This window comes from Acipenser ruthenus, chromosome 38 (assembly GCF_902713425.1).
Source record: "Acipenser ruthenus chromosome 38, fAciRut3.2 maternal haplotype, whole genome shotgun sequence".
Taxonomy (NCBI): Eukaryota; Metazoa; Chordata; class Actinopteri; order Acipenseriformes; family Acipenseridae; genus Acipenser; species Acipenser ruthenus.
In genome coordinates, this window is record NC_081226.1 from 10,897,293 (window position 1) to 10,919,446 (window position 22,154).

At 53.9% G+C, this 22,154-nt stretch overlaps 2 protein-coding genes across 3 annotated transcripts in view; one reads left to right on the top strand and one right to left on the bottom strand.

Annotated features, from left to right (window-relative positions):
• Positions 1-14,679, top strand: part of LOC131707021 (hypermethylated in cancer 2 protein-like) — a 23,448-nt gene extending 8,769 nt beyond the window's left edge. The window contains exons 4-5 of one of the 2 annotated variants that reach the window (XM_059009046.1): positions 3,523-4,705; positions 14,309-14,679. In XM_059009046.1, the coding sequence (XP_058865029.1) occupies positions 3,523-4,689 (1,167 nt within the window). In that variant the 3' untranslated portion in view covers positions 4,690-4,705; positions 14,309-14,679. Of the gene's footprint in view, positions 1-3,522; positions 4,840-14,308 lie in introns of those variants that run through there. The other variant, XM_059009047.1, reaches the window with a different exon arrangement.
• LOC131707019 (zinc finger protein 3-like) overlaps positions 14,552-22,154 on the bottom strand; it is a 16,638-nt gene continuing 9,035 nt past the window's right edge. Inside the window, exon 4 of the mRNA XM_059009032.1 lies at positions 14,552-16,962. Within this exon, the coding sequence (XP_058865015.1) occupies positions 15,422-16,962 (1,541 nt within the window). The 3' untranslated portion in view covers positions 14,552-15,421. The remainder of the gene's footprint in view (positions 16,963-22,154) is intronic.

Here is a 22,154-nt window from a genome sequence, read left to right on the forward strand (position 1 = left end):
GGCCGGTCGCAGGTCCCACTGTAGCTCAACCATGCTGGACGTCTGCCCCACCTGCTTGAAAGGTGAGGAGTGGTGCTTCGCTGTTGGGGAAGTGGGTCACATAGCACCTGACCAACCCCCTCCATGGCAGGAGAAAGAGGAGCCAGAGCGTCCAGTGAGGGAGGACCTGCATCCTCCAAAGAGGACGAATGCACTCTCCTCTGAGGGAGTCTGGGACTGGCTGGTGGAGCCGGGGAGGGATTATGAGGAAGCCCTCCCTGCAGTGATCAACCTCCTGTGGGCAAGAGATGGGGAGCGCTGGGAGGCCTGGGAACAGCAACACCACCCAGCTTCCCTCCCAGACATCGCAGCCATGGTGTTCAACTACCTGGCTGCGGATATGGGAGAGACCCTGCTGCTGCCATCTCCAGCACAAAAGGGAGAGGAGCCATCGCTACCGTCTCCACCAGCAGAGGGAGAGGAGCCATCGCTGCCGTCTCCAGCGCCAGAGGGAGAGGAGCCATCGCTGCCGTCTCCAGCGCCAGAGGGAGAGGAGCCATCGCTACCGTCTCCAGCGCCAGAGGGAGAGGAGCCATCGCTGCCGTCTCCAGCGCCAGAGGGAGAGGAGCCATCGCTGCCGTCTCCAGCGCCAGAGGGAGAGGAGCCATCGCTGCCGTCTCCAGCGCCAGAGGGAGAGGAGCCATCGCTGCCGTCTCCAGCATCAGAGGGAGAGGAGCCATCGCTACCGTCTCCAGCATCAGAGGGAGAGGAGCCATCGCTACCGTCTCCAGCATCAGAGGGAGAGGAGCCATCGCTACCGTCTCCACCAGCAGAGGGAGAATGCCTGCTGGTTTCGCCTCCACAGCCTGGGGAGGAGCCCGAACGTCCTACGCCCGAGTGGGAGGAGCCCGAACGTCCTACGCCCGAGTGGGAGGAGCCCGAACGTCCTACGCCCGAGTGGGAGGAGCCCGAACGTCCTACACCCGAGTGGGAGGAGCCCGAACGTCCTACGCCCGAGTGGGAGGAGCCCGAACGTCCTACGCCCAAGAGGGGGGAGTCGGTGCGTCCACAGCCCAAGAGGGAGGAGTCGGTGCGTCCACAGCCCAAGAGGGAGGAGTCGGCGCGTCCACAGCCCAAAGAGGGGGGAGTCGGTGCGTCCATAGCCCAAGAGGTGGAAGTCTGCGCTTCCACAGCCTTAGGACCCAAGCTGCAGTCCCAAGAGCCAGAAGGGGAGGAGTTACAGGCTCAACCCCCTGAATTTTTCTGGGGGGGAGAAGGGCAGGATGCTGGTGTTCCCCAGCAGCCTCTATTTATGCTGCTGAAGGGAGCACGGCACACACCAGCCCAGCCGCCACAGCAGAGGGAGCCAGCACCGCCACAGCCTCCCTCTGAGTGGCCAGCATCCGCCCCATCGCCTCTGCCTCCACCACCACCAGGAGCAGAGCAGCAGGAGCTGCCTCTGTCTCCACCACCACCAGGAGCAGAGCAGCAGGAGCTGCTTCTGTCTCCACCATCACCAGGAGCAGAGCAGCAAGAGCTGCCTCTGCCTCCGCCACCTCCACCAGCAGAGGGTGAATGCCTGCTGGTTCCACATCCACCGTCGTGGGAGGACTGCTTGCCCCTCCCACCTCCACCAGCAGAGGGTGAATGCCTGCTGGTTCCGCCTCCACCGTCGTGGGAGGACTGCTTGCCCCTCCCACCTCCACCAGCAGAGGGTGAATGCCTGCTGGTTCTGCCTCAACCGTCGTGGGAGGACTGCTTGCCCCTCCCACCTCCACCAGCAGAGGGTGAATACCTGCTGGTTCCGCCTCAGCCGCCGTGGGAGGACTGCTTGCCACTCCCAGCTCCACCAGCAGAGGGTAAATACCTGCTGGTTCCGTCTCAGCCACTGTGGGAGGACTGCTTTCCCCTCCCACCATCGCCATTGCCTGGGGATGGCTGTTCTGCATCGCCTGGGGCTGCCTTTTGTTCTCCACAGGACACAGGGTACGAGGGAGAAGTGGAGCTCCCGCTGCCGCCTCCATGGCCAGGGGCTCCCCTCCCGAGTTCGCCTTCCGGGGGTCCGCTGCTGCTGCCGTCGCCTTCCGAGGGTCCGCTGCTGCTGCCGTCGCCTTCCGAGGGTCCGCTGCTGCTGCCGTCGCCTTCCGAGGGTCCGCTGCTGCTGCCGTCGCCTTCCGAGGGTCCGCTGCTGCTGCCGTCGCCTTCCGAGGGTCCGCTGCTGCTGCCGCCGTCGCCTGGGGTCGCCAGGGATCCTGCTTCGCCTGGGGTCGTCGAGGGTCCGGCTTTGCCTGGGGTCGCCAGGGATCCTGCTTCGCCTGGGGTCGCTACACGATGGCCGGAGCTCCATGAAAGGGAGCTGCCAGAAATGAAGAAAGGGGGGGAGGTCAGGAGACCAGCTCCCCCAGCCGCACTTTCGCGGCTGGAGATCATGTGGTCGGAGCCCCACGGAGGGGAACTGCCGGCCATGAAGAAGGGGGGAGAGGTCAGGAGACCAGCTCCCCCAGCCGCACTTTCGCGGCAGGATAGAGTGTGGCGGGAGCGCCGGAAGAGGGAGCTGCCGGCCACGAAGAATGGGGGGGTGCCAGAGATTCCACCATGGCCACCCCCCAGAAGTAACTTGCTTCCCCCTCTTCCGGGACTTTAAGACTGAGGGGGGAGGTGGCCGTTGGGGCCATGTGTGCTGCGCACAAGGGGGGGCATGTGTGGCGGAGTGTCCCGCCCCTATTTATTATTATTTGTATTTTTGTTTGCGGCGCGGGTAAAAGCGCCGCGTCTTTTATTATTATTTAAAAACCCCGTGAGGATGCATGGCTGATCAGCTACTGATTACTTAAATAGCTGACAGTCATACATCCTTACCAAACGCGTGCAGACTCTGGCCGGGGGATAATAAGATAATTACCAACTAGTTAATCCCTCGGCCAGAGTATATAAACCTGCAGCTCTCTGCACTTGATGTTGGGGTGTTGGAGTAGAGAGTACGGGGAGCGGAGAGAAGGTATAACATTTAAAAAAACAATTGCTAATACGTGCTGGATTATCCAGCACGGCACTTACTTGTTTGTTTATTTATTCGTTTGGCCCTCGTGCCCTTTTGTTTGTATTTTGTTTAAATCTTTTGTTTGTTTGTTATTAAATACGCTGAGTGCTTTTGCACTCAGTTTCACCCGCCCATCCACTGTTTGGAGTCAGTTACTTCCTGGTCCGTGACGTCATCCACCACACCACTGCGAGCCAGACTGTCACAGTGCTTCATGGGGCTGGGGAAAGAGTCCTGCTACCCGTGGCACGGTCCTGCTACCCGTGGCACGGTCCTGCTACCCGTGGCACAGTCCTGCTACCCGTGGCACAGTCCTGCTACCCGTGGCACGGTCCTGCTACCCTTGGCACGGTCCTGCTACCCGTGGCACGGTCCTGCTACCCGTGGCACAGTCCTGCTACCCGTGGCACAGTCCTGCTACCCGTGGCACGGTCCTGCTACATATATGGTGGTTGTATATCCCAGTGGAATGTAGGCTTGAATTTCCTTGTTTTCTGTTTCAGGTGGATGAGGACATGGAGGGGGCAGAGACTGAGGACGATGATGTCATCAAGGTGCATGTCCAATCAGAGGAGGAGGAGGAGGAGGAGGAGGAGGGAGGGGTGCTGAATGCAGAAAGGAGGAGAGATGGCGAAGGAGAGATTTGCAGTGGCTCTATTGATGAGAACGGGAGGATGGTGATGATTGAGGTCGACAGGGAGAGGGGGAGAGAGAGGAAGAGGGGGCCGCTGGAGAGGGAGGCAGCAGCCAGCTATTCATACAAGCTTGTACACAAACAGGACAGCCAACCAAGCCCCGAGCACAGACAACAAGCCCTTTCAAATTCCTCAAACTGGTTTTCCACAGCCGCAGGGGCAGCAAGTGTGCACGACTCGAGCGGGGGGGCTTTCTCGAGCATGGGGGAGCTCCGACTGGGGCGACTGGGAACGCTGGGAGCTGGCAGCGGACTGGTTCATGTGAAGGAGGAGAGTTGGGAGGAGGGTGAGAGAGAAGGGAAAGTGCAGACCAACGGGAGTGGACAGGGAATGAACTTCATTGATTCCATCAGTGGAAGTGTTACCTGTAAGAGTAATGATGAGGTGAGCCAGGCTGGTTTCACTGTGTACTCCGAGGGAGCGGGTGGGAGGAGCAGTGACTGTTTCCTGCTCTCTGCCCTGCACAGCAAGGAGCCCGGCCCGGTCTCTCTGCTGGCTGCTGGGTCGGTCGTGGTGGATTCTGCCTCTTTCCCCGACGGCACCAGAGTCATCGCAGACCCCACGGGTTACCCTGCCAACGCTGTCACCCAGCAACCCATGGATATCCACGGCAACGAGATCGTCACTCACGCCTCTCTGGGCCAGGCAGTGCACGCCCCGGTCAAGATCCTGTCCGTGGAGCCCGACGGCAAGCGATTCGGCTGCCTGTGTGGAAAGCGCTTCGCGGTGAAGCCCAAGAGAGACCGGCACATCATGCTGACCCTGAGCGTGCGTCCCTTCGACTGCTCCGTCTGCGAGAAGAAGTTCAAACTGAAGCACCACCTGAACGAGCACATGAAGACACACACGGGCTTCCTGTACAAGTGTGAGCGCTGCGGCCGCAAGTTCAGAATGAGGAGCTGCTACCTGAAGCACCTGCAGCAGGAGGAGGAGCAGCTGCAGCAGCAAAGTGCCAGTGCAAGCAGCGTGCTGTGAGGGACTGAGAGCGAGGGTGAGGGAGTGAGATCGAGGGTGAGGGAGTGAGATCGAGGGTGAGGGAGCGAGGGTGAGGGAGTGAGAGCGAGGGTGAGGGAGTGAGGGCGAGGGAGTGAGAGCGAGGGTGAGGGAGTGAGAGCGAGAGCGAGGGAGTGAGAGCGAGGGCAAGGGAGTGAGAGCGAGGGAGTGAGAGCGAGGGCAAGGGAGTGAGAGCGAGGGTGAGGGAGTGAGAGCGAGGGTGAGGGAGCGAGGGTGAGTGAAAGCGAGGGAGTGAGAGCGAGGGTGAGGGAGCGAGGGTGAGTGAAAGTGAGGGAGTGAGAGCGAGGGTGAGGGATTGAGAGTGAGAGCGAGGGAGTGAGAGTTAGGGTGGGGGAGTGAGCGAGGGAGTGAGAGTGAGGGTGGAGGAGTCAGGGTGAGTGTGAGGGTGGGTATGAATGTGTGTCAGTGTGTGTGTGTGTGTGTCAGAGTGTGTGTGTGCGTGTGTGTCATTGTGTGTGTGTGTCAGTGTGTGTGTGTCAGTGTGTGTGTGTGTGTGTCAGTGTGTGTGTGTGTGTGTGTGTGTGTGTGTGTGTGCTCATGCGCGTGCGTGTGTGTCAGAGTGTAGACTCATGAACTAAAGCACACACATGCTGACACACACGCTGACACACACACACACACGCACACACTTGGTTTATCGAAGGACAGCCCTCTCGTTTGATGGAAACCCTGAAGCAGCCCTTCATCGTGATCACAGCAATGTGTGGCTCACACTGTACAGGACTCACTGCTGCTTAACCAGCAACATTCATACTGTGGGCACTTCAGTACAATGTTAGTCAATCTACAAAAGGATGTCATTGAGTTCCCTGGAGTTCTGTAAATAGTAACGTGAACTTTATTAAGCAGCCTTGCTGGAGATGGAAGGACATGTTTAGAATCCCCTTCACTTCAGTGTCTGCATGTGGAGTGTTTGTGAGAGGGCAGGGGGCTCCTCTGCACTGGAGATGGTTCCTAGGCTGGCAGTGACAGCTCCCCTGCGAGAGCAGCACGCTGCCACACTGCCTTTAGAAGAGACTGAAGCCTTCACCGTTAACACTTCATCTCTCTAATGCTTTCATTTTGTAAAATATGAGCTCAAATGGGTTTTTTGTGTTTTGCTAAAATGCCTTATACAAAAATAAGCACTTAATGTTATTCTGCAAAGGTTACTTTTGTCAGTTTTTATCCTGTGTGTGTGTGTGTGTGTAATACAGGTCCGATCCATCCTCATGGGTATACATGCCCCTGTGAATCTCACCCTGCCCCTGTGATCTGATCCAGCTTCACGGGTATACATGCCCCTGTGAATCTCACCCTGCCCCTGTGATCCCATCCATCCTCATGGGTATACATGCCCCTGTGAATCCCACCCTGCCCCTGTGATCAGATCCATCCTCATGGGTATACATGCCCCTGTGAATCCCACCCTGCCCCTGTGATCCCATCCATCCTCATGGGTATACATGCCCCTGTGAATCTCACCCTGCCCCTGTGATCCCATCCATCCTCATGGGTATACATGCCCCTGTGAATCCCACCCTGCCCCTGTGATCCCATCCATCCTCATGGGTATACATGCCCCTGTGAATCTCACCCTGCCCCTGTGATCCCATCCATCCTCATGGGTATACATGCCCCTGTGAATCCCACCCTGCCCCTGTGATCCCATCCATCCTCATGGGTATACATGCCCCTGTGAATCTCACCCTGCCCCTGTGATCCCATCCATCCTCATGGGTATACATGCCCCTGTGAATCTCACCCTGCCCCTGTGATCCCATCCATCCTCATGGGTATACATGCCCCTGTGAATCCCACCCTGCCCCTGTGATCCCATCCATCCTCATGGGTATACATGCCCCTGTGAATCTCACCCTGCCCCTGTGATCCCATCCATCCTCATGGGTATACATGCCCCTGTGAATCTCACCCTGCCCCTGTGATCCCATCCATCCTCATGGGTATACATGCCCCTGTGAATCTCACCCTGCCCCTGTGATCCCATCCATCCTCATGGGTATACATGCCCCTGTGAATCTCACCCTGCCCCTGTGATCCCATCCATCCTCATGGGTATACATGCCCCTGTGAATCCCACCCTGCCCCTGTGATCCCATCCATCCTCATGGGTATACATGCCCCTGTGAATCTCACCCTGCCCCTGTGATCCCATCCATCCTCATGGGTATACATGCCCCTGTGAATCTCACCCTGCCCCTGTGATCCGATCCATCCTCATGGGTATACATGCCCCTGTGAATCTCACCCTGCCCCTGTGATCCCATCCATCCTCATGGGTATACATGCCCCTGTGAATCTCACCCTGCCCCTGTGATCCGATCCATCCTCATGGGTATACATGCCCCTGTGAATCCCACCCTGCCCCTGTGATCCGATCCATCCTCATGGGTATACATGCCCCTGTGAATCCCACCCTGCCCCTGTGATCCCATCCATCCTCATGGGTATACATGCCCCTGTGAATCTCACCCTGCCCCTGTGATCCCATCCATCCTCATGGGTATACATGCCCCTGTGAATCTCACCCTGCCCCTGTGATCCCATCCATCCTCATGGGTATACATGCCCCTGTGAATCTCACCCTGCCCCTGTGATCCGATCCATCCTCATGGGTATACATGCCCCTGTGAATCTCACCCTGCCCCTGTGATCCCATCCATCCTCATGGGTATACATGCCCCTGTGAATCTCACCCTGCCCCTGTGATCCCATCCATCCTCATGGGTATACATGCCCCTGTGAATCTCACCCTGCCCCTGTGATCCGATCCATCCTCATGGGTATACATGCCCCTGTGAATCTCACCCTGCCCCTGTGATCCCATCCATCCTCATGGGTATACATGCCCCTGTGAATCTCACCCTGCCCCTGTGATCCGATCCATCCTCATGGGTATACATGCCCCTGTGAATCTCACCCTGCCCCTGTGATCCCATCCATCCTCATGGGTATACATGCCCCTGTGAATCCCACCCTGCCCCTGTGATCCCATCCATCCTCATGGGTATACATGACCCTGTGAATCTCACCCTGCCCCTGTGATCCCATCCATCCTCATGGGTATACATGCCCCTGTGAATCCCACCCTGCCCCTGTGATCCCATCCATCCTCATGGGTATACATGCCCCTGTGAATCTCACCCTGCCCCTGTGATCCCATCCATCCTCATGGGTATACATGCCCCTGTGAATCCCACCCTGCCCCTGTGATCCCATCCATCCTCATGGGTATACATGCCCCTGTGAATCTCACCCTGCCCCTGTGATCCCATCCATCCTCATGGGTATACATGCCCCTGTGAATCTCACCCTGCCCCTGTGATCCCATCCATCCTCATGGGTATACATGCCCCTGTGAATCCCACCCTGCCCCTGTGATCCCATCCATCCTCATGGGTATACATGCCCCTGTGAATCTCACCCTGCCCCTGTGATCCCATCCATCCTCATGGGTATACATGCCCCTGTGAATCTCACCCTGCCCCTGTGATCCGATCCATCCTCATGGGTATACATGCCCCTGTGAATCTCACCCTGCCCCTGTGATCCCATCCATCCTCATGGGTATACATGCCCCTGTGAATCTCACCCTGCCCCTGTGATCCCATCCATCCTCATGGGTATACATGCCCCTGTGAATCCCACCCTGCCCCTGTGATCCCATCCATCCTCATGGGTATACATGCCCCTGTGAATCTCACCCTGCCCCTGTGATCCCATCCATCCTCATGGGTATACATGCCCCTGTGAATCCCACCCTGCCCCTGTGATCCCATCCATCCTCATGGGTATACATGCCCCTGTGAATCTCACCCTGCCCCTGTGATCCCATCCATCCTCATGGGTATACATGCCCCTGTGAATCCCACCCTGCCCCTGTGATCCCATCCATCCTCATGGGTATACATGCCCCTGTGAATCTCACCCTGCCCCTGTGATCCCATCCATCCTCATGGGTATACATGCCCCTGTGAATCTCACCCTGCCCCTGTGATCCCATCCATCCTCATGGGTATACATGCCCCTGTGAATCCCACCCTGCCCCTGTGATCCCATCCATCCTCATGGGTATACATGCCCCTGTGAATCTCACCCTGCCCCTGTGATCCCATCCATCCTCATGGGTATACATGCCCCTGTGAATCTCACCCTGCCCCTGTGATCCCATCCATCCTCATGGGTATACATGCCCCTGTGAATCTCACCCTGCCCCTGTGATCCCATCCATCCTCATGGGTATACATGCCCCTGTGAATCTCACCCTGCCCCTGTGATCCCATCCATCCTCATGGGTATACATGCCCCTGTGAATCCCACCCTGCCCCTGTGATCCCATCCATCCTCATGGGTATACATGCCCCTGTGAATCTCACCCTGCCCCTGTGATCCCATCCATCCTCATGGGTATACATGCCCCTGTGAATCTCACCCTGCCCCTGTGATCCGATCCATCCTCATGGGTATACATGCCCCTGTGAATCTCACCCTGCCCCTGTGATCCCATCCATCCTCATGGGTATACATGCCCCTGTGAATCTCACCCTGCCCCTGTGATCCCATCCATCCTCATGGGTATACATGCCCCTGTGAATCTCACCCTGCCCCTGTGATCCCATCCATCCTCATGGGTATACATGCCCCTGTGAATCCCACCCTGCCCCTGTGATCCCATCCATCCTCATGGGTATACATGCCCCTGTGAATCTCACCCTGCCCCTGTGATCCCATCCATCCTCATGGGTATACATGCCCCTGTGAATCTCACCCTGCCCCTGTGATCCCATCCATCCTCATGGGTATACATGCCCCTGTGAATCCCACCCTGCCCCTGTGATCCCATCCATCCTCATGGGTATACATGCCCCTGTGAATCTCACCCTGCCCCTGTGATCCCATCCATCCTCATGGGTATACATGCCCCTGTGAATCTCACCCTGCCCCTGTGATCCGATCCATCCTCATGGGTATACATGCCCCTGTGAATCTCACCCTGCCCCTGTGATCCCATCCATCCTCATGGGTATACATGCCCCTGTGAATCTCACCCTGCCCCTGTGATCCCATCCATCCTCATGGGTATACATGCCCCTGTGAATCCCACCCTGCCCCTGTGATCCCATCCATCCTCATGGGTATACATGCCCCTGTGAATCTCACCCTGCCCCTGTGATCCGATCCATCCTCATGGGTATACATGCCCCTGTGAATCTCACCCTGCTCCTGTGATCCAATCCATCCTCATGTTTCTGTATATCAGCTGTATTGCAGGTTTTGGGAGGAAGATGATGAAAAAACACAGCAGACAGAAGATCAGGCCCTTTGAATCAGGGCGAGGCCGCTTTTAGAAAGAACACGTAACTAATTCAATCATTTTAGTGTACATGAGATGCAGTATTAACAAATGACCACAAGAGGGCGCACAGTCCTTGCACAAAACAAAAAGAAAAAAGTGATCCTGTAGTCGGGACGTTCATTTAAAAACTCTTTTAAGGATGATGTAATTCCACATTCACACATTGCTCAAGTGATTTCATTTTAGTGAGAGATTGAGATTCCCGGAGTTCAAAGTGAATGATGGTTTTAATCCACTAACATCTTGTCAGTAGAAGCCTTGTGCTCTTAAAGACCCTTGTAGCGCTGGGTCGGATGCAGGCTGTGTTTTAGACAGCTAGCCTTTCAGTGACAGGGTTTATGTTGCACATCTTACACATGTATCTGGATAACAAGCATACCGTGCCTCAGAGGTATTCTTTCAAGCTAAATTACGTTTTTTTACCACAGTTTCAAAATACATTTTCTGTCGGCATCAACAAAAAAAGTGAAACGAATATTATTGTGAAATAAAATCTCACCATCAATACTTAAAAACAGACTCGCTATGACTTCAGAACCAGCTGAGCTTACACGTGTGTGCGATTAGCAAACACGCTGCACTTTCACTACGTTCTGCCAGCATCAAAACAGCAGGACTGCAGCGTGAAAGGGCAGCGTCGTGGCGGGCAGGACAGGGCAGGGCTGGGCTGGGCACACCCGGAGGGAGCCTCAGAGGCATGAAGCTGCAGTTTAAAGAGATGGATGAGCGCATTTACAAAAAACAAGGGAACAAGGTACAAGGACCCAAATAAAAGGGCTAAACAAAACTCAACAAATCAGACCGCAAGCACTGCTGTCATGGTGTCTCTTACCTGCTTCGTTCAGGCTGGGCATCCACCTTCTCAGAACTCTCCATCCAAACGCCTCGCTCACAAACAAAGGATGCGCTTCCCTTTTTATACATGTGGCCATTCCCAATCAGCACCCAATTATCCACTCTGGGAACGGCCACATTATACAGGGATGGAATTAACCCTATCCCTGCCAAACTTAAATTCAAGAGAATACATCTTTATTTATTCTCTGTGACCTGTGAAAAGTCATTCTCAGCAGTTACTTTGTTAAACTCCTTGACAATTTGAAATGCCTCTGTTAGTCACCTCTGGCTCTCCTTCTTCCTAGGCTCTACAGATTCAGCTCTTTCAGTCTATCTTCATATGACATGCTCTTCAATCCTGGAATGAATCGTGTTGCTCTCTGTACTCTCTCCAATGCCTCAATGTCTTTTTTATGATATGGGGACCAGAACTGGAGACACTATTCTAGGTGTGGTTGTACCAGTGCATTATATAATGAATATAACTTCTCTTAATTTGAATTCAGCTGTCTTGGCTATATAACCTAACAGTCTATGTGCCTCTTTTCATAGCTTCTCCACACTGTCTAGTTGACTTAAGAGATTCATCCACTACGACCCCCAAGTCCTTTTCATGCATAGCCTCCTCTATTTCGTTACTAGTCACGCTGTATTTGCCTCTAATGTTTTAGCACCTGAAGTGCAAGACTTTGCATTTATTCAAATTCATTTCCACCTGCCATGTGTCAGCCCAAGCTTGAATCTTGTCTAAATCTCTTTGTGTTATTGAAGTTGCTGAGTGGGAGTTGGCTGCCCCTCCCAGTCCCCTTTCAAGTACAAAATGTAACTATTAACAAATGAGGGTTTCCCTCCTAAAGACCCAAAACCTCAATAAGCTATAACAAAGCTGCTCAGCCTGCTATAGAGTTTTGCATTTATTGTGTTTTTACACAAATGATATGTGATATTAAAAAGGATGGTGTATTTGTGCACTACAGCCTGTTTGCTACATCCCGCTGCGGCCTTGTGCTCCGCGTGAAGCCACCGAACCGACCTGGTATTGTCCCGGTTCCGCCCTGCCCCCTGCCAGTGCTTACATCCCCGGTCCGGTACCCAGACGGTCTTGTTGGGGTCTTGACCTGCCCCGTCACTGTCTGTACCTGCACATTATTCCTGTACACTGCATTGCTTCATGCAGCATGCCTGGGTTCTATCCCTGTTGAAGACAGGCACGTCTGATGCTCTTCCTGCCTGGGGCCAGAGCACGGCAAGGAGGCTCTGGTGAACCGCAGTCATGTGAGCTTTGTGCATGTTCATAACCTGCACAGAGCTCCACCTCCCTCACCCCTGCACAGCGCTCCACCTCCCTCACTCCTGCACAGCGCTCCACCTCCCTCACTCCTGCACAGAGCTCCACCTCTCTCACCCCTGCACAGCGCTCCACCTCCCTCACTCCTGCACAGCGCTCCACCTCCCTCACTCCTGCACAGCGCTCCACCTCCCTCACCCCTGCACAGAGCTCCACCTCCCTCACCCCTGCACAGCGCTCCACCTCCCTCACCCCTGCACAGAGCTCCACCTCCCTCACCCCTGCACAGCGCTCCACCTCCCTCACTCCTGCACAGCGCTCCACCTCCCTCACTCCTGCACAGCGCTCCACCTCCCTCACCCCTGCACAGCGCTCCACCTCCCTCACCCCTGCACAGCGCTCCACCTCCCTCACTCCTGCACAGCGCTCCACCTCCCTCACTCCTGCACAGCGCTCCACCTCCCTCACCCCTGCACAGCGCTCCACCTCCCTCACCCCTGCACAGCGCTCCACCTCCCTCACCCCTGCACAGCGCTCCACCTCCCTCACCCCTGCACAGCGCTCCACCTCCCTCACCCCTGCACAGCGCTCCACCTCCATCACTCCTGCACGGCGCTGCACCTCCCTCACCCCTGCACGGCGCTCCACCTCCCTCACTCCTGCACGGCGCTCCACCTCCCTCACTCCTGCACGGCGCTCCACCTCCCTCACCCCTGCACAGAGCTCCACCTCCCTCACCCCTGCACAGCGCTCCACCTCCCTCACCCCTGCACAGCGCTCCACCTCCTTCACCCCTGCACAGAGCTCCACCTCCCTCACTCCTGCACAGCGCTCCACCTCCCTCACCCCTGCACAGCGCTCCACCTCCCTCACCCCTGCACAGCGCTCCACCTCCCTCACTCCTGCACAGCACTCCACCTCCCTCACCCCTGCACAGCGCTCCACCTCCCTCACCCCTGCACAGCGCTCCACCTCCCTCACCCCTGCACAGCGCTCCACCTCCCTCACCCCTGCACAGCGCTCCACCTCCCTCACCCCTGCACAGCGCTCCACCTCCCTCACCCCTGCACAGCGCTCCACCTCCCTCACTCCTGCACAGCGCTCCACCTCCCTCACCCCTGCACAGAGCTCCACCTCCCTCACTCCTGCACAGCACTCCACCTCCCTCACCCCTGCACAGAGCTCCACCTCCCTCACCCCTGCACAGCGCTCCACCTCCCTCACTCCTGCACAGCGCTCCACCTCCCTCACTCCTGCACAGCGCTCCACCTCCCTCACTCCTGCACAGCGCTCCACCTCCCTCACTCCTGCACAGCGCTCCACCTCCCTCACCCCTGCACAGAGCTCCACCTCCCTCACCCCTGCACAGCGCTCCACCTCCCTCACTCCTGCACAGCGCTCCACCTCCCTCACTCCTGCACAGCGCTCCACCTCCCTCACTCCTGCACAGCGCTCCACCTCCCTCACTCCTGCAGAGCTCCACCTCCCTCACTCCTGCACAGAGCTCCACCTCCCTCACCCCTGCACAGAGCTCCACCCCCTTCACCCCTGCACAGCGCTCTGCGTGCCATGCAGGAAGTGGTACCCACAGTTACGTTACTCCAGTTTGATGCCTGACCTCTAATTGTAACTCTCTGGTTCCTATCTTGCATGTCTTGTATATTGCTGCTGCATTTTTTTAACGTGTGTAAGGGTGCCGTGTTAATTTAGTTTGACAGTGAGTTTATTAACGTTAGTTTGTCTGTTACTTTATTATTACAGTTTATTAACATACACTTGCCTATTGCTTTTCGTTTACTAATTCAGTTCATGTCATATGTTGATGTACGTGCATCGTGACAAATAACACGTGTTTATTTATTGATTCCTATTGTGTCTGGTGGCTAACTCTGTCTTAGAGAACACTTCTGCTATAAGAGCACTTCACTTGCTTCCCGAGGGGTGTTCTCTTAGCTGGAGATTACTGTACTAAAATAATAACCTCTACATTATCCTGATTTGGTCTCCCCATAATATTTGGGGAGCTTGTGATAATTCAGTTAATATTTCAAGTGCAGTGCATACACGGGCGTTCAGTTTGCTTTCTGTTTGTTATTCAGGCACCGCTGTCCGTTTTGTCTAAATGGATCATGGAGGCTTGGAAGGCAACACCTTCAGATGTCATCAAACGCATTTCAGAAGCGCTGTGCTTCCAACAGGCTTGACGAGAGTGAAGATGACTGTCTGTGGAGCGGTGATGATGTCATTCCAGTAGAAACTGCTGACACTGATGAAGAGGGTGAACATGATGAGGGCAGTGCTCTCTTAAAATGGAACGGAGGGGAAAACAAAGACACTGAATGAACAAACAAACTCAGACTTTATTGAAATCTTTACAGGACTTGGTAGCTGAACATATGCTGTCCTGTGAAAGCAACAAGGACAATAAAACTGACTAAAATAAAACTTTCATTTATCATTTCCCAGCTAACTTTGATTTTCTAGCAACATAAGTGTTTTATTTTGAATAGGCCTACAGCCATTAAAGCAAAATAGAAAACTAGCTTGGCTAAATCAAAAAAAGGCGGACAATACAACTGACTGAAATACAGTTAAAGAGTCAAAGAACAGCCGTTCAATCCCTGTCCCTGAATGGGCTGAACAGGAGTATCCCGGGAGGAAAACATTACAAACAGTTCTGTACAGAGGTGAACACAAAAGCACCCAGAAAACAAAAAACATTTGTCATCATTTCTTTACATAAAAATAAAACCTTAGAATTCAGACTGAGCATTTTTTAACACAAAAACTATGTTAGAATCATGAAGATCAGTATTAACCAAAGCTTAGTACTGCCTTGAAAGAACTGGGGATCTTAATATTGAAACTAGGAGACTAAGCAATACATGGGAGAAAAGTGGAACCTTGCAGACGTATTTACAATCTATTTACTAGCATTACTAATGTGACGTAACAAAATCACAATGGTCAACAAGATGATGAACTGTCCAACAAGATGCAGTCGTTCACATCTTCCATCCGCGAGAGTAAGTTTGTGATCTGAAGTCGCTGTGATTAGGGGTGACCCTATTTATCAATGTTGCTTTGGTGTCCTCAAGTGTCTGAAATGCTGATCATTTTCTTGTGTCCTTCAAGAGCCTGCAACTGACTGAACTTCTTCCCATATTAAGAGCAGGGATCGGGATACACATGCGCAAGTGTTATGGTGTCTTTCAAGGTTTGCAAAACGACTGAAAGTTTTCCACATTCAGCAGTGATAAGGTTTCTGTGTGACTGCGCTGGTGTGATTGAAGACTTCCTAACCTTGTGAAACTCTTCCCACACTCAGTGCAGTGATAAGGTTTCTCGCCTGTGTGAACACGCAGGTGTCTTTTAAGGTCACCTAACTGACTGAATCTCTTCCCACACTCAGAGCAGTGATAAGGTTTCTCTCCTGTGTGAACACGCAGGTGTCTTTTAAGGTCACCTAACTGACTGAATCTCTTCCCACAATCAGAGCAGTGATAAGGTTTCTCTCCTGTGTGAATGCGCTGGTGTGATTGAAGACTTCCTAACCGTGTGAATCTCTTCCCACACTCAGTGCAGTGATAAGGTTTCTCTCCTGTGTGAACACGCAGGTGTCTTTTAAGGTCACCTAACTGACTGAATCTCTTCCCACACTCAGTGCAGTGATAAGGTTTCTCTCCTGTGTGAACACGTAGGTGTCTTTTAAGGCCACCTAACTGACTGAATCTCTTCCCACAATCAGAGCAGTGATAAGGTTTCTCTCCTGTGTGAACACGCTGGTGGATTTTAAAGTATGAAAAATCACTGAATCTCTTCCCACATTCAGAACACTGATGACGTTTCTCTCCTGTGTGAATGCGCTGGTGGATTATAAGCTTTGATAAACGGCTGAATCTCTTCCCACATTCAGAACACTGATGACGTTTCTCTCCTTTGTGAATGCGCTGGTGGATTATAAGCTTTGATAAACGGCTGAATCTCTTCCCACATTGAGAACACTGATGACGTTTCTCTCCTGTGTGAATGCGCTGGTGGATTATAAGCTTTGATAAACGGCTGAATCTCTTCCCACATTCAGCACACTGATGACGTTTCTCTCCTGTGTGAATGCGCTGGTGGATTATAAGCTTTGATAAACGGCTGAATCTCTTCCCACATTCAGCACACTGATGACGTTTCTCTCCTTTGTGAATGCGCTGGTGGATTATAAGCTTTGATAAACGGCTGAATCTCTTCCCACATTCAGCACACTGATGACGTTTCTCTCCTTTGTGAATGCGCTGGTGGATTATAAGCTTTGATAAACGGCTGAATCTCTTCCCACATTCAGCACACTGATGACGTTTCTCTCCTGTGTGAATGCGCTGGTGCGACTGAAGATTTCCTAACTGTGTGAAACTCATCCCATACTCAGCACAGGGCAATGAAGTCCCTCCTGTGAAATTTCCCATGAGAGTTTCAGGAGAGTCTAATTGACAGGAACTCTTCCCACCTTTAACAGAATGAGGCGAGGTCTTCAAGTTGCCCTGGGTTTCAGAACTGTTAAAACATACAGAATGTGTCGGCTCTGTACTCTTCACAGTAAGTGGTTGTCTGTCTTGTAAAGAAGGGATTTTAACTGAGCGAGATCCCAATGTCTTCACATGTTCTTGGGGTGTCATCTCTCTGAGTTTCTTGCACTGTGGTTTGCCACTAGAAGAGTTTTTGCCCTGGAGTGATGGAGTGGAGTCGTGTTCTCCTTTAGAAGCTAAAGACAGAGAAGAGAGACAAAGGTTATTGTACAGCATTCTTCCACAGTCACTCTTCTGCAGGGCTTCATGTCATAAACATGACAAATCCTAGAGTGAACTCTGACGACTGCATATTGAGAGAATACTGTAAGCCTATAAGAGTATTTAAAGGGCTACATTTTGCTGTAATGATCTAGCACAACAGTGTAGCTTGGAAAGAAATACAGTGTTTGCACCAGGACTTACAGACTGAGGGTCAATGTGGCCCCCTCTCAAGATTTTAGGGGGACATTTTCTTCAGTGAGGGGGTCAATATGTTTGATTCAGAACCAACCACCATTTCTTATTTTTGTTTGTTTTAAATATGCTGTGGAAGGGTGGTGGGTAATTCACTGACACAGGAGACAGAAATGAGGCTGAAAACACCGCACAGGTGACCAGTTTTATTAGAAACTTATTTTGGGTTCAGCCCGCAGAGGGCGCTGTTGTCTGTGGCCTGCCGTACCAACTATGGTAGCGACAGAGCCACAACTATACCGGAGCGGTACAGGGTACAGAAGTTAGAACAAAAAGAACACTAATCAAAAGGCAAAAGAAACAGAGAAAACAAAACACAGTAACAAAACTACAAAATAAAAAGTGCTGCACTCGGCAGCTTCTCCCCAACCGTCGCTATTCGTACGGCCCGGGTCTCCGTCCTACTCTAGCGGCTCCCTCAGCCTGCTATCCACTTTGTCGGGGGCTGCCCAAGAGTTTTCTTTTCCCCCGCTACTGCTAAATCTTTCTTTCTTTTGGTTTCTTATTTGTTTGTCTCGCCGGGATTTTTCGTCCGGGCTGATTTTTCTCCAGCGCTTCCGCACGCCGGTTTACGTCTCCGTGGGCAGACCTGAGGGAACAGCAGAATGAAACTTATAGGGTCAGCAATTCCCCCAAGACCCGCCTCCCAGCCACTCAGAGAGAAGGAAAGTCCGCACACCCACTCTTTCCCCTCTCCGTGTCACTGCCATGACTGACAGGCAGATATTGACGAGCTGCTGCCCTCTCCCTGCAGCACTATGAACACGCCAGAAGAGTCAGCACAGATCTCCCCTGTTACATATCCTCCCCCTTAGAATGGCACCACCGGTCCATTCGAAAATCCTACAACCCCATGCCTTCCCGAGAGAAAAAATCTGCGTTTTGATGCAGTTTCCCTGCTCGGTGGACAACCCTGAAGGCATAGGGCTGCAGGGCCAAGTACCATTGCGTGATTCTGGCGTTGTTATCCTTCATCCGGTGAAGCCATGCCAAGGGGGCATGATCTGTAACCAGGGTGAAGTGTCGCCCCAGGAGGTAGTACCGGAGTGACTCGACTGCCCATTTTACTGCGAGACACTCCTTCTCGATGGTACTATAGTTCTTCTCACGGGGAAGGAGCTTCCTGCTGATGTACAGGACCGGGTGCTCGCTTCCCCGCACCTCCTGAGACAACACTGCCCCGAGACCTGTCTCTGACGCATCCGTCTGCAGGGTGAACCTCTTACCGAAATCCGGACTGCATAGCACTGGCTTACTACACAATCTCCGCTTCAAAGCGAGAAAGGCCCTCTGGCACGGCTCCGTCCACTGAACCGTATTTGGGGCAGCCTTCCGGGTGAGGTCTGTCAAGGGAGCAGCGAGCGTAGCGAAGTCCGGAATGAACTTCCTGTAATAGCCCGCTAGTCCCAAGAAAGAGCGCACCTGGGTTTTGGTCGTAGGGACCGGCCAGTCAGCCAAGGCTTTCACCTTAGCAATCAGCGGTCTGATCTGGCCACCCCCTACTCGATACCCCAAATACTCCGACTCACTCTTCCCAATGGCACATTTCTTTGGGTTAGCAGTGAGCCCAGCCTCCCGCAAGGATTGCAATACCGCCGCTACTTTACACAGATGACTCGGCCAATCCTCACTGTGGATAACCACGTCATCTATGTAAGCAGCGGCGTACTGCTGATGGGGCCGCAAAATGCGATCCATCATCCGCTGGAAAGTGGCTGGTGCTCCGTGCAACCCAAAGGGCATGGTCCTAAATTGGTATAATCCGAAGGGAGTCGAAAACGCCGTCCTCTCTCTGGATTTCGGGGTCAGGGGTATCTGCCAGTACCCCTTCGTTAAATCCAGTGTCGTCATAAAATGAGCCGTGCCAAGACGCTCCAGCAATTCATCTACCCGGGGCATGGGATAAGCGTCAAACTTCGATTTTTCATTAACTCGCCTGAAGTCAATGCAAAATCGAGTTGACCCGTCTGGCTTATCCACTAAAACAATTGGACTATTCCAGTCACTTTGGGACTCTTCTATTACCCCCAGTCTCAGCATTTCATCAATTTCCGTTTTTATTACCTGTCTATTACGTTCAGGTACACGCTATGGCCTCTGGCGAACTAGCGTCCCCGGCTCAACTTCAATGTGATGATGGGCTACTCGAGTCCGCCCCGGGACAGGAGAAAACACATCAGGAAATTTCGTCACCAGCGCCCGAGCCTGACATTTCTGTGTTGGTGTCAGATTCTCTGCAATCTGTACCGACCCTGTTTTCGCCAACACAGAAAGATCAGGTCCCAGGTCGGTGACGTCATCTGCCTGCGCCACTATCAATGCCTCCGGTTGCAGCCAGGGCTTCAGGAGGTTAACATGATAAATGTGTTTCTCTCTCCGCCGCTCCGGCTGGCAGATCTCATAATCCACCGCCCCAACCCGGTGTGTAACCTCGAAGGGTCCTTGCCACTTAGCCAGGAGTTTTGACTCAGAACTGGGTAATAATAGAAGCACTTTATCCCCCGGCTGAAATGTGCGCAACCGGGCTCCTCTATTGTATTGGGTCTCCTGTCTGTGTTGTGCCTGCTGCAAATTATCCTGCGCCCATTTTCCAACAGACTCCAGACGTTTGCGCAGGTCCAACACATACCGGACTGCATTCGTCGAATTATCCTGCTGTTCCTCCCACATCTCTCTGACCAGATCGAGCACACCCCGGGGTCTTCGCCCATACAGCAGCTCGAATGGAGAAAACCCCGTGGAAGCCTGGGGTACCTCTCTGATCGCAAAGAGAAGGGGAGGAATCAGCTGGTCCCAGTAACGCACATCACTACTAATAAATCTGCGCAACATGTTCTTAAGGGTCTTATTAAAGCGCTCCACAAGACCATCGGTCTGAGGATGAAACACCGATGTCCTAATGGTCTTAATCCCCAAAAGTTTACATGTTCCGCGGATTAGCCGGGACATAAAGTTGGTGCCTTGGTCGGTCAGTATCTCCTTGGGGATCCCCACCCGGGAGAAAACCTTCACGAGCTCGTCGGCAACAGACTTAGCGGACATAGATCGGAGGGGTATAGCCTCTGGATAACGCGTCGCGTAATCCAAAATGACCAATAGGTGTGTGTATCCCGCCGCACTCCTTTCCAATGGCCCGATTATGTCCATCCCAATACGCTCAAACGGAGCTTCCACTAGGGGCAACGGCACCAGTGGTGCTCGTGGGACGGCTCTAGGGCTAGCTTTCTGACACTCCCCACACCGTTCACAAAACCGTCTGACGTCACCATCCAGCCCCAGCCAATAGAACCGTGTCACAAGCCTCGCTTTGGTTTTGTCCCTTCCTAAGTGACCAGACAGGGGAATAGCGTGAGCAAGCTGCAGCAAATCCTCCTTAAAGGGCTGAGGGATGAGCAACTGATGACGCACCTCCCCCGTCTGGGGTAATTTGTCAACACGATACAGCAGGTCTCGATTAATCTCAAAGTGAGGGTACGTGGCGGCGCGTCTGGGCTCGACCACCCGACCATTAACCACCGCTGCCTGGTCAAAGAGCCTGCCCAGCACGTCGTCACGCCCTTGCTCGAGTCGGAAGTCATGGGAACGAGCTAAAAAATCAGCTCCCATGGCTTCCAGCTCGGGGTCGGGTCGGTCCGGAGCGGAGGCAGCCGAGCCGGACGCTTGTGCCGGCTCTGCAGCCTCCCCCCCCGACTCTTCACCAACCGCCCCCACCTGAAACCTCTCGGACTCCTTCCATCGCCAGCCCTCATTCTTAGCGGCCCGACGTTCCCATTTAGTTTTTCGGGGTCTAAATCTCTGGCAAAACCAATTCGGGTCACAGAAGGGGAAGATCTCTCCAATTACTTCCTCCTTCTTGGCCAATAGGGTGGGCGGGGCTGTCAGAGCAGCTAACCAATCCTTAAAATGCCCACAGTCCCGCCCCAGAACTACTGGTACTGGCAATCGAGGACATAACCCTACATGCACCTGCGTCCCCTGCTGGCCAATCGTTATATTCACACTTATCTTAGGGTAGGAGCGTACATCCCCATGAATACATTTGATATGCACCTGTCCCAATAACCGTTTATGCCCCAGTGAGATTAGGCTATCCTGTATTAGGGACTGACCACACCCTGAATCCAGGAGCGCCTGGGTTTTTGTACCATCCACTGTCACAGGAATAACAAAACCCGTCTGCTGAAGTGACTGAGGTAATTGAACAGGCTTACCTGGTCGGCTGAGGTCACACTCCATCACGGGGCAATCCCGCGCGAGGTGTCCCACCTCCCGGCACGTCCAACACCGCAGTGGGCTAGTTTCTCGCCCTGGAGCCTCGGCAAGAGGTGGAAACACCGGAGCCATCAAAGGGGCTCGACGGTAAGGAAACCGTGCGAGACCCCGGTCCGACCCCGCAGCAGCCCGCGGGGAACCCCACGCTGCCCCGGTCCCCGGGCCGGGAGCTCGCACAGCCCCCCCCCCGCCCAAAACCTTGTACACCCCTTCCCCCCAGTCCCTTCGCCCTATCCGGGGCCGGTGGGGCCAATGATGCCGCAGTGCTTCTCCCCGGCAGCCTGGCTGGCGTTGGTTCGGCTGCCCGGTACTGCTCTGCCAGTGCGACCGCCTGATCCATGGTGGCGGGTGCCTGCCGCTGTACCCACAGCCGTGGTTCCGGAGCTAGACACTCCAGAAAGCGCTCCACCACAATCACCTCCACCAGCCTCGCTTTCGTGGTCGCATCTGGCCGCAACCACCCCATGGCATACTCATTTAAACGATGCGCTATGGTTCTAGGGTGCTCCTCGGGCGGGAAGCGCTCCTCCCGAAACCTCCTCCGATAGCCCTCCGGTGTGGCCCCCACGCGATTCAGGATGGTAGCTTTTAGCGTGGGGTAGTCCATCATCCGGTCGGGAGACAGCGTCCTCGCTGCCGC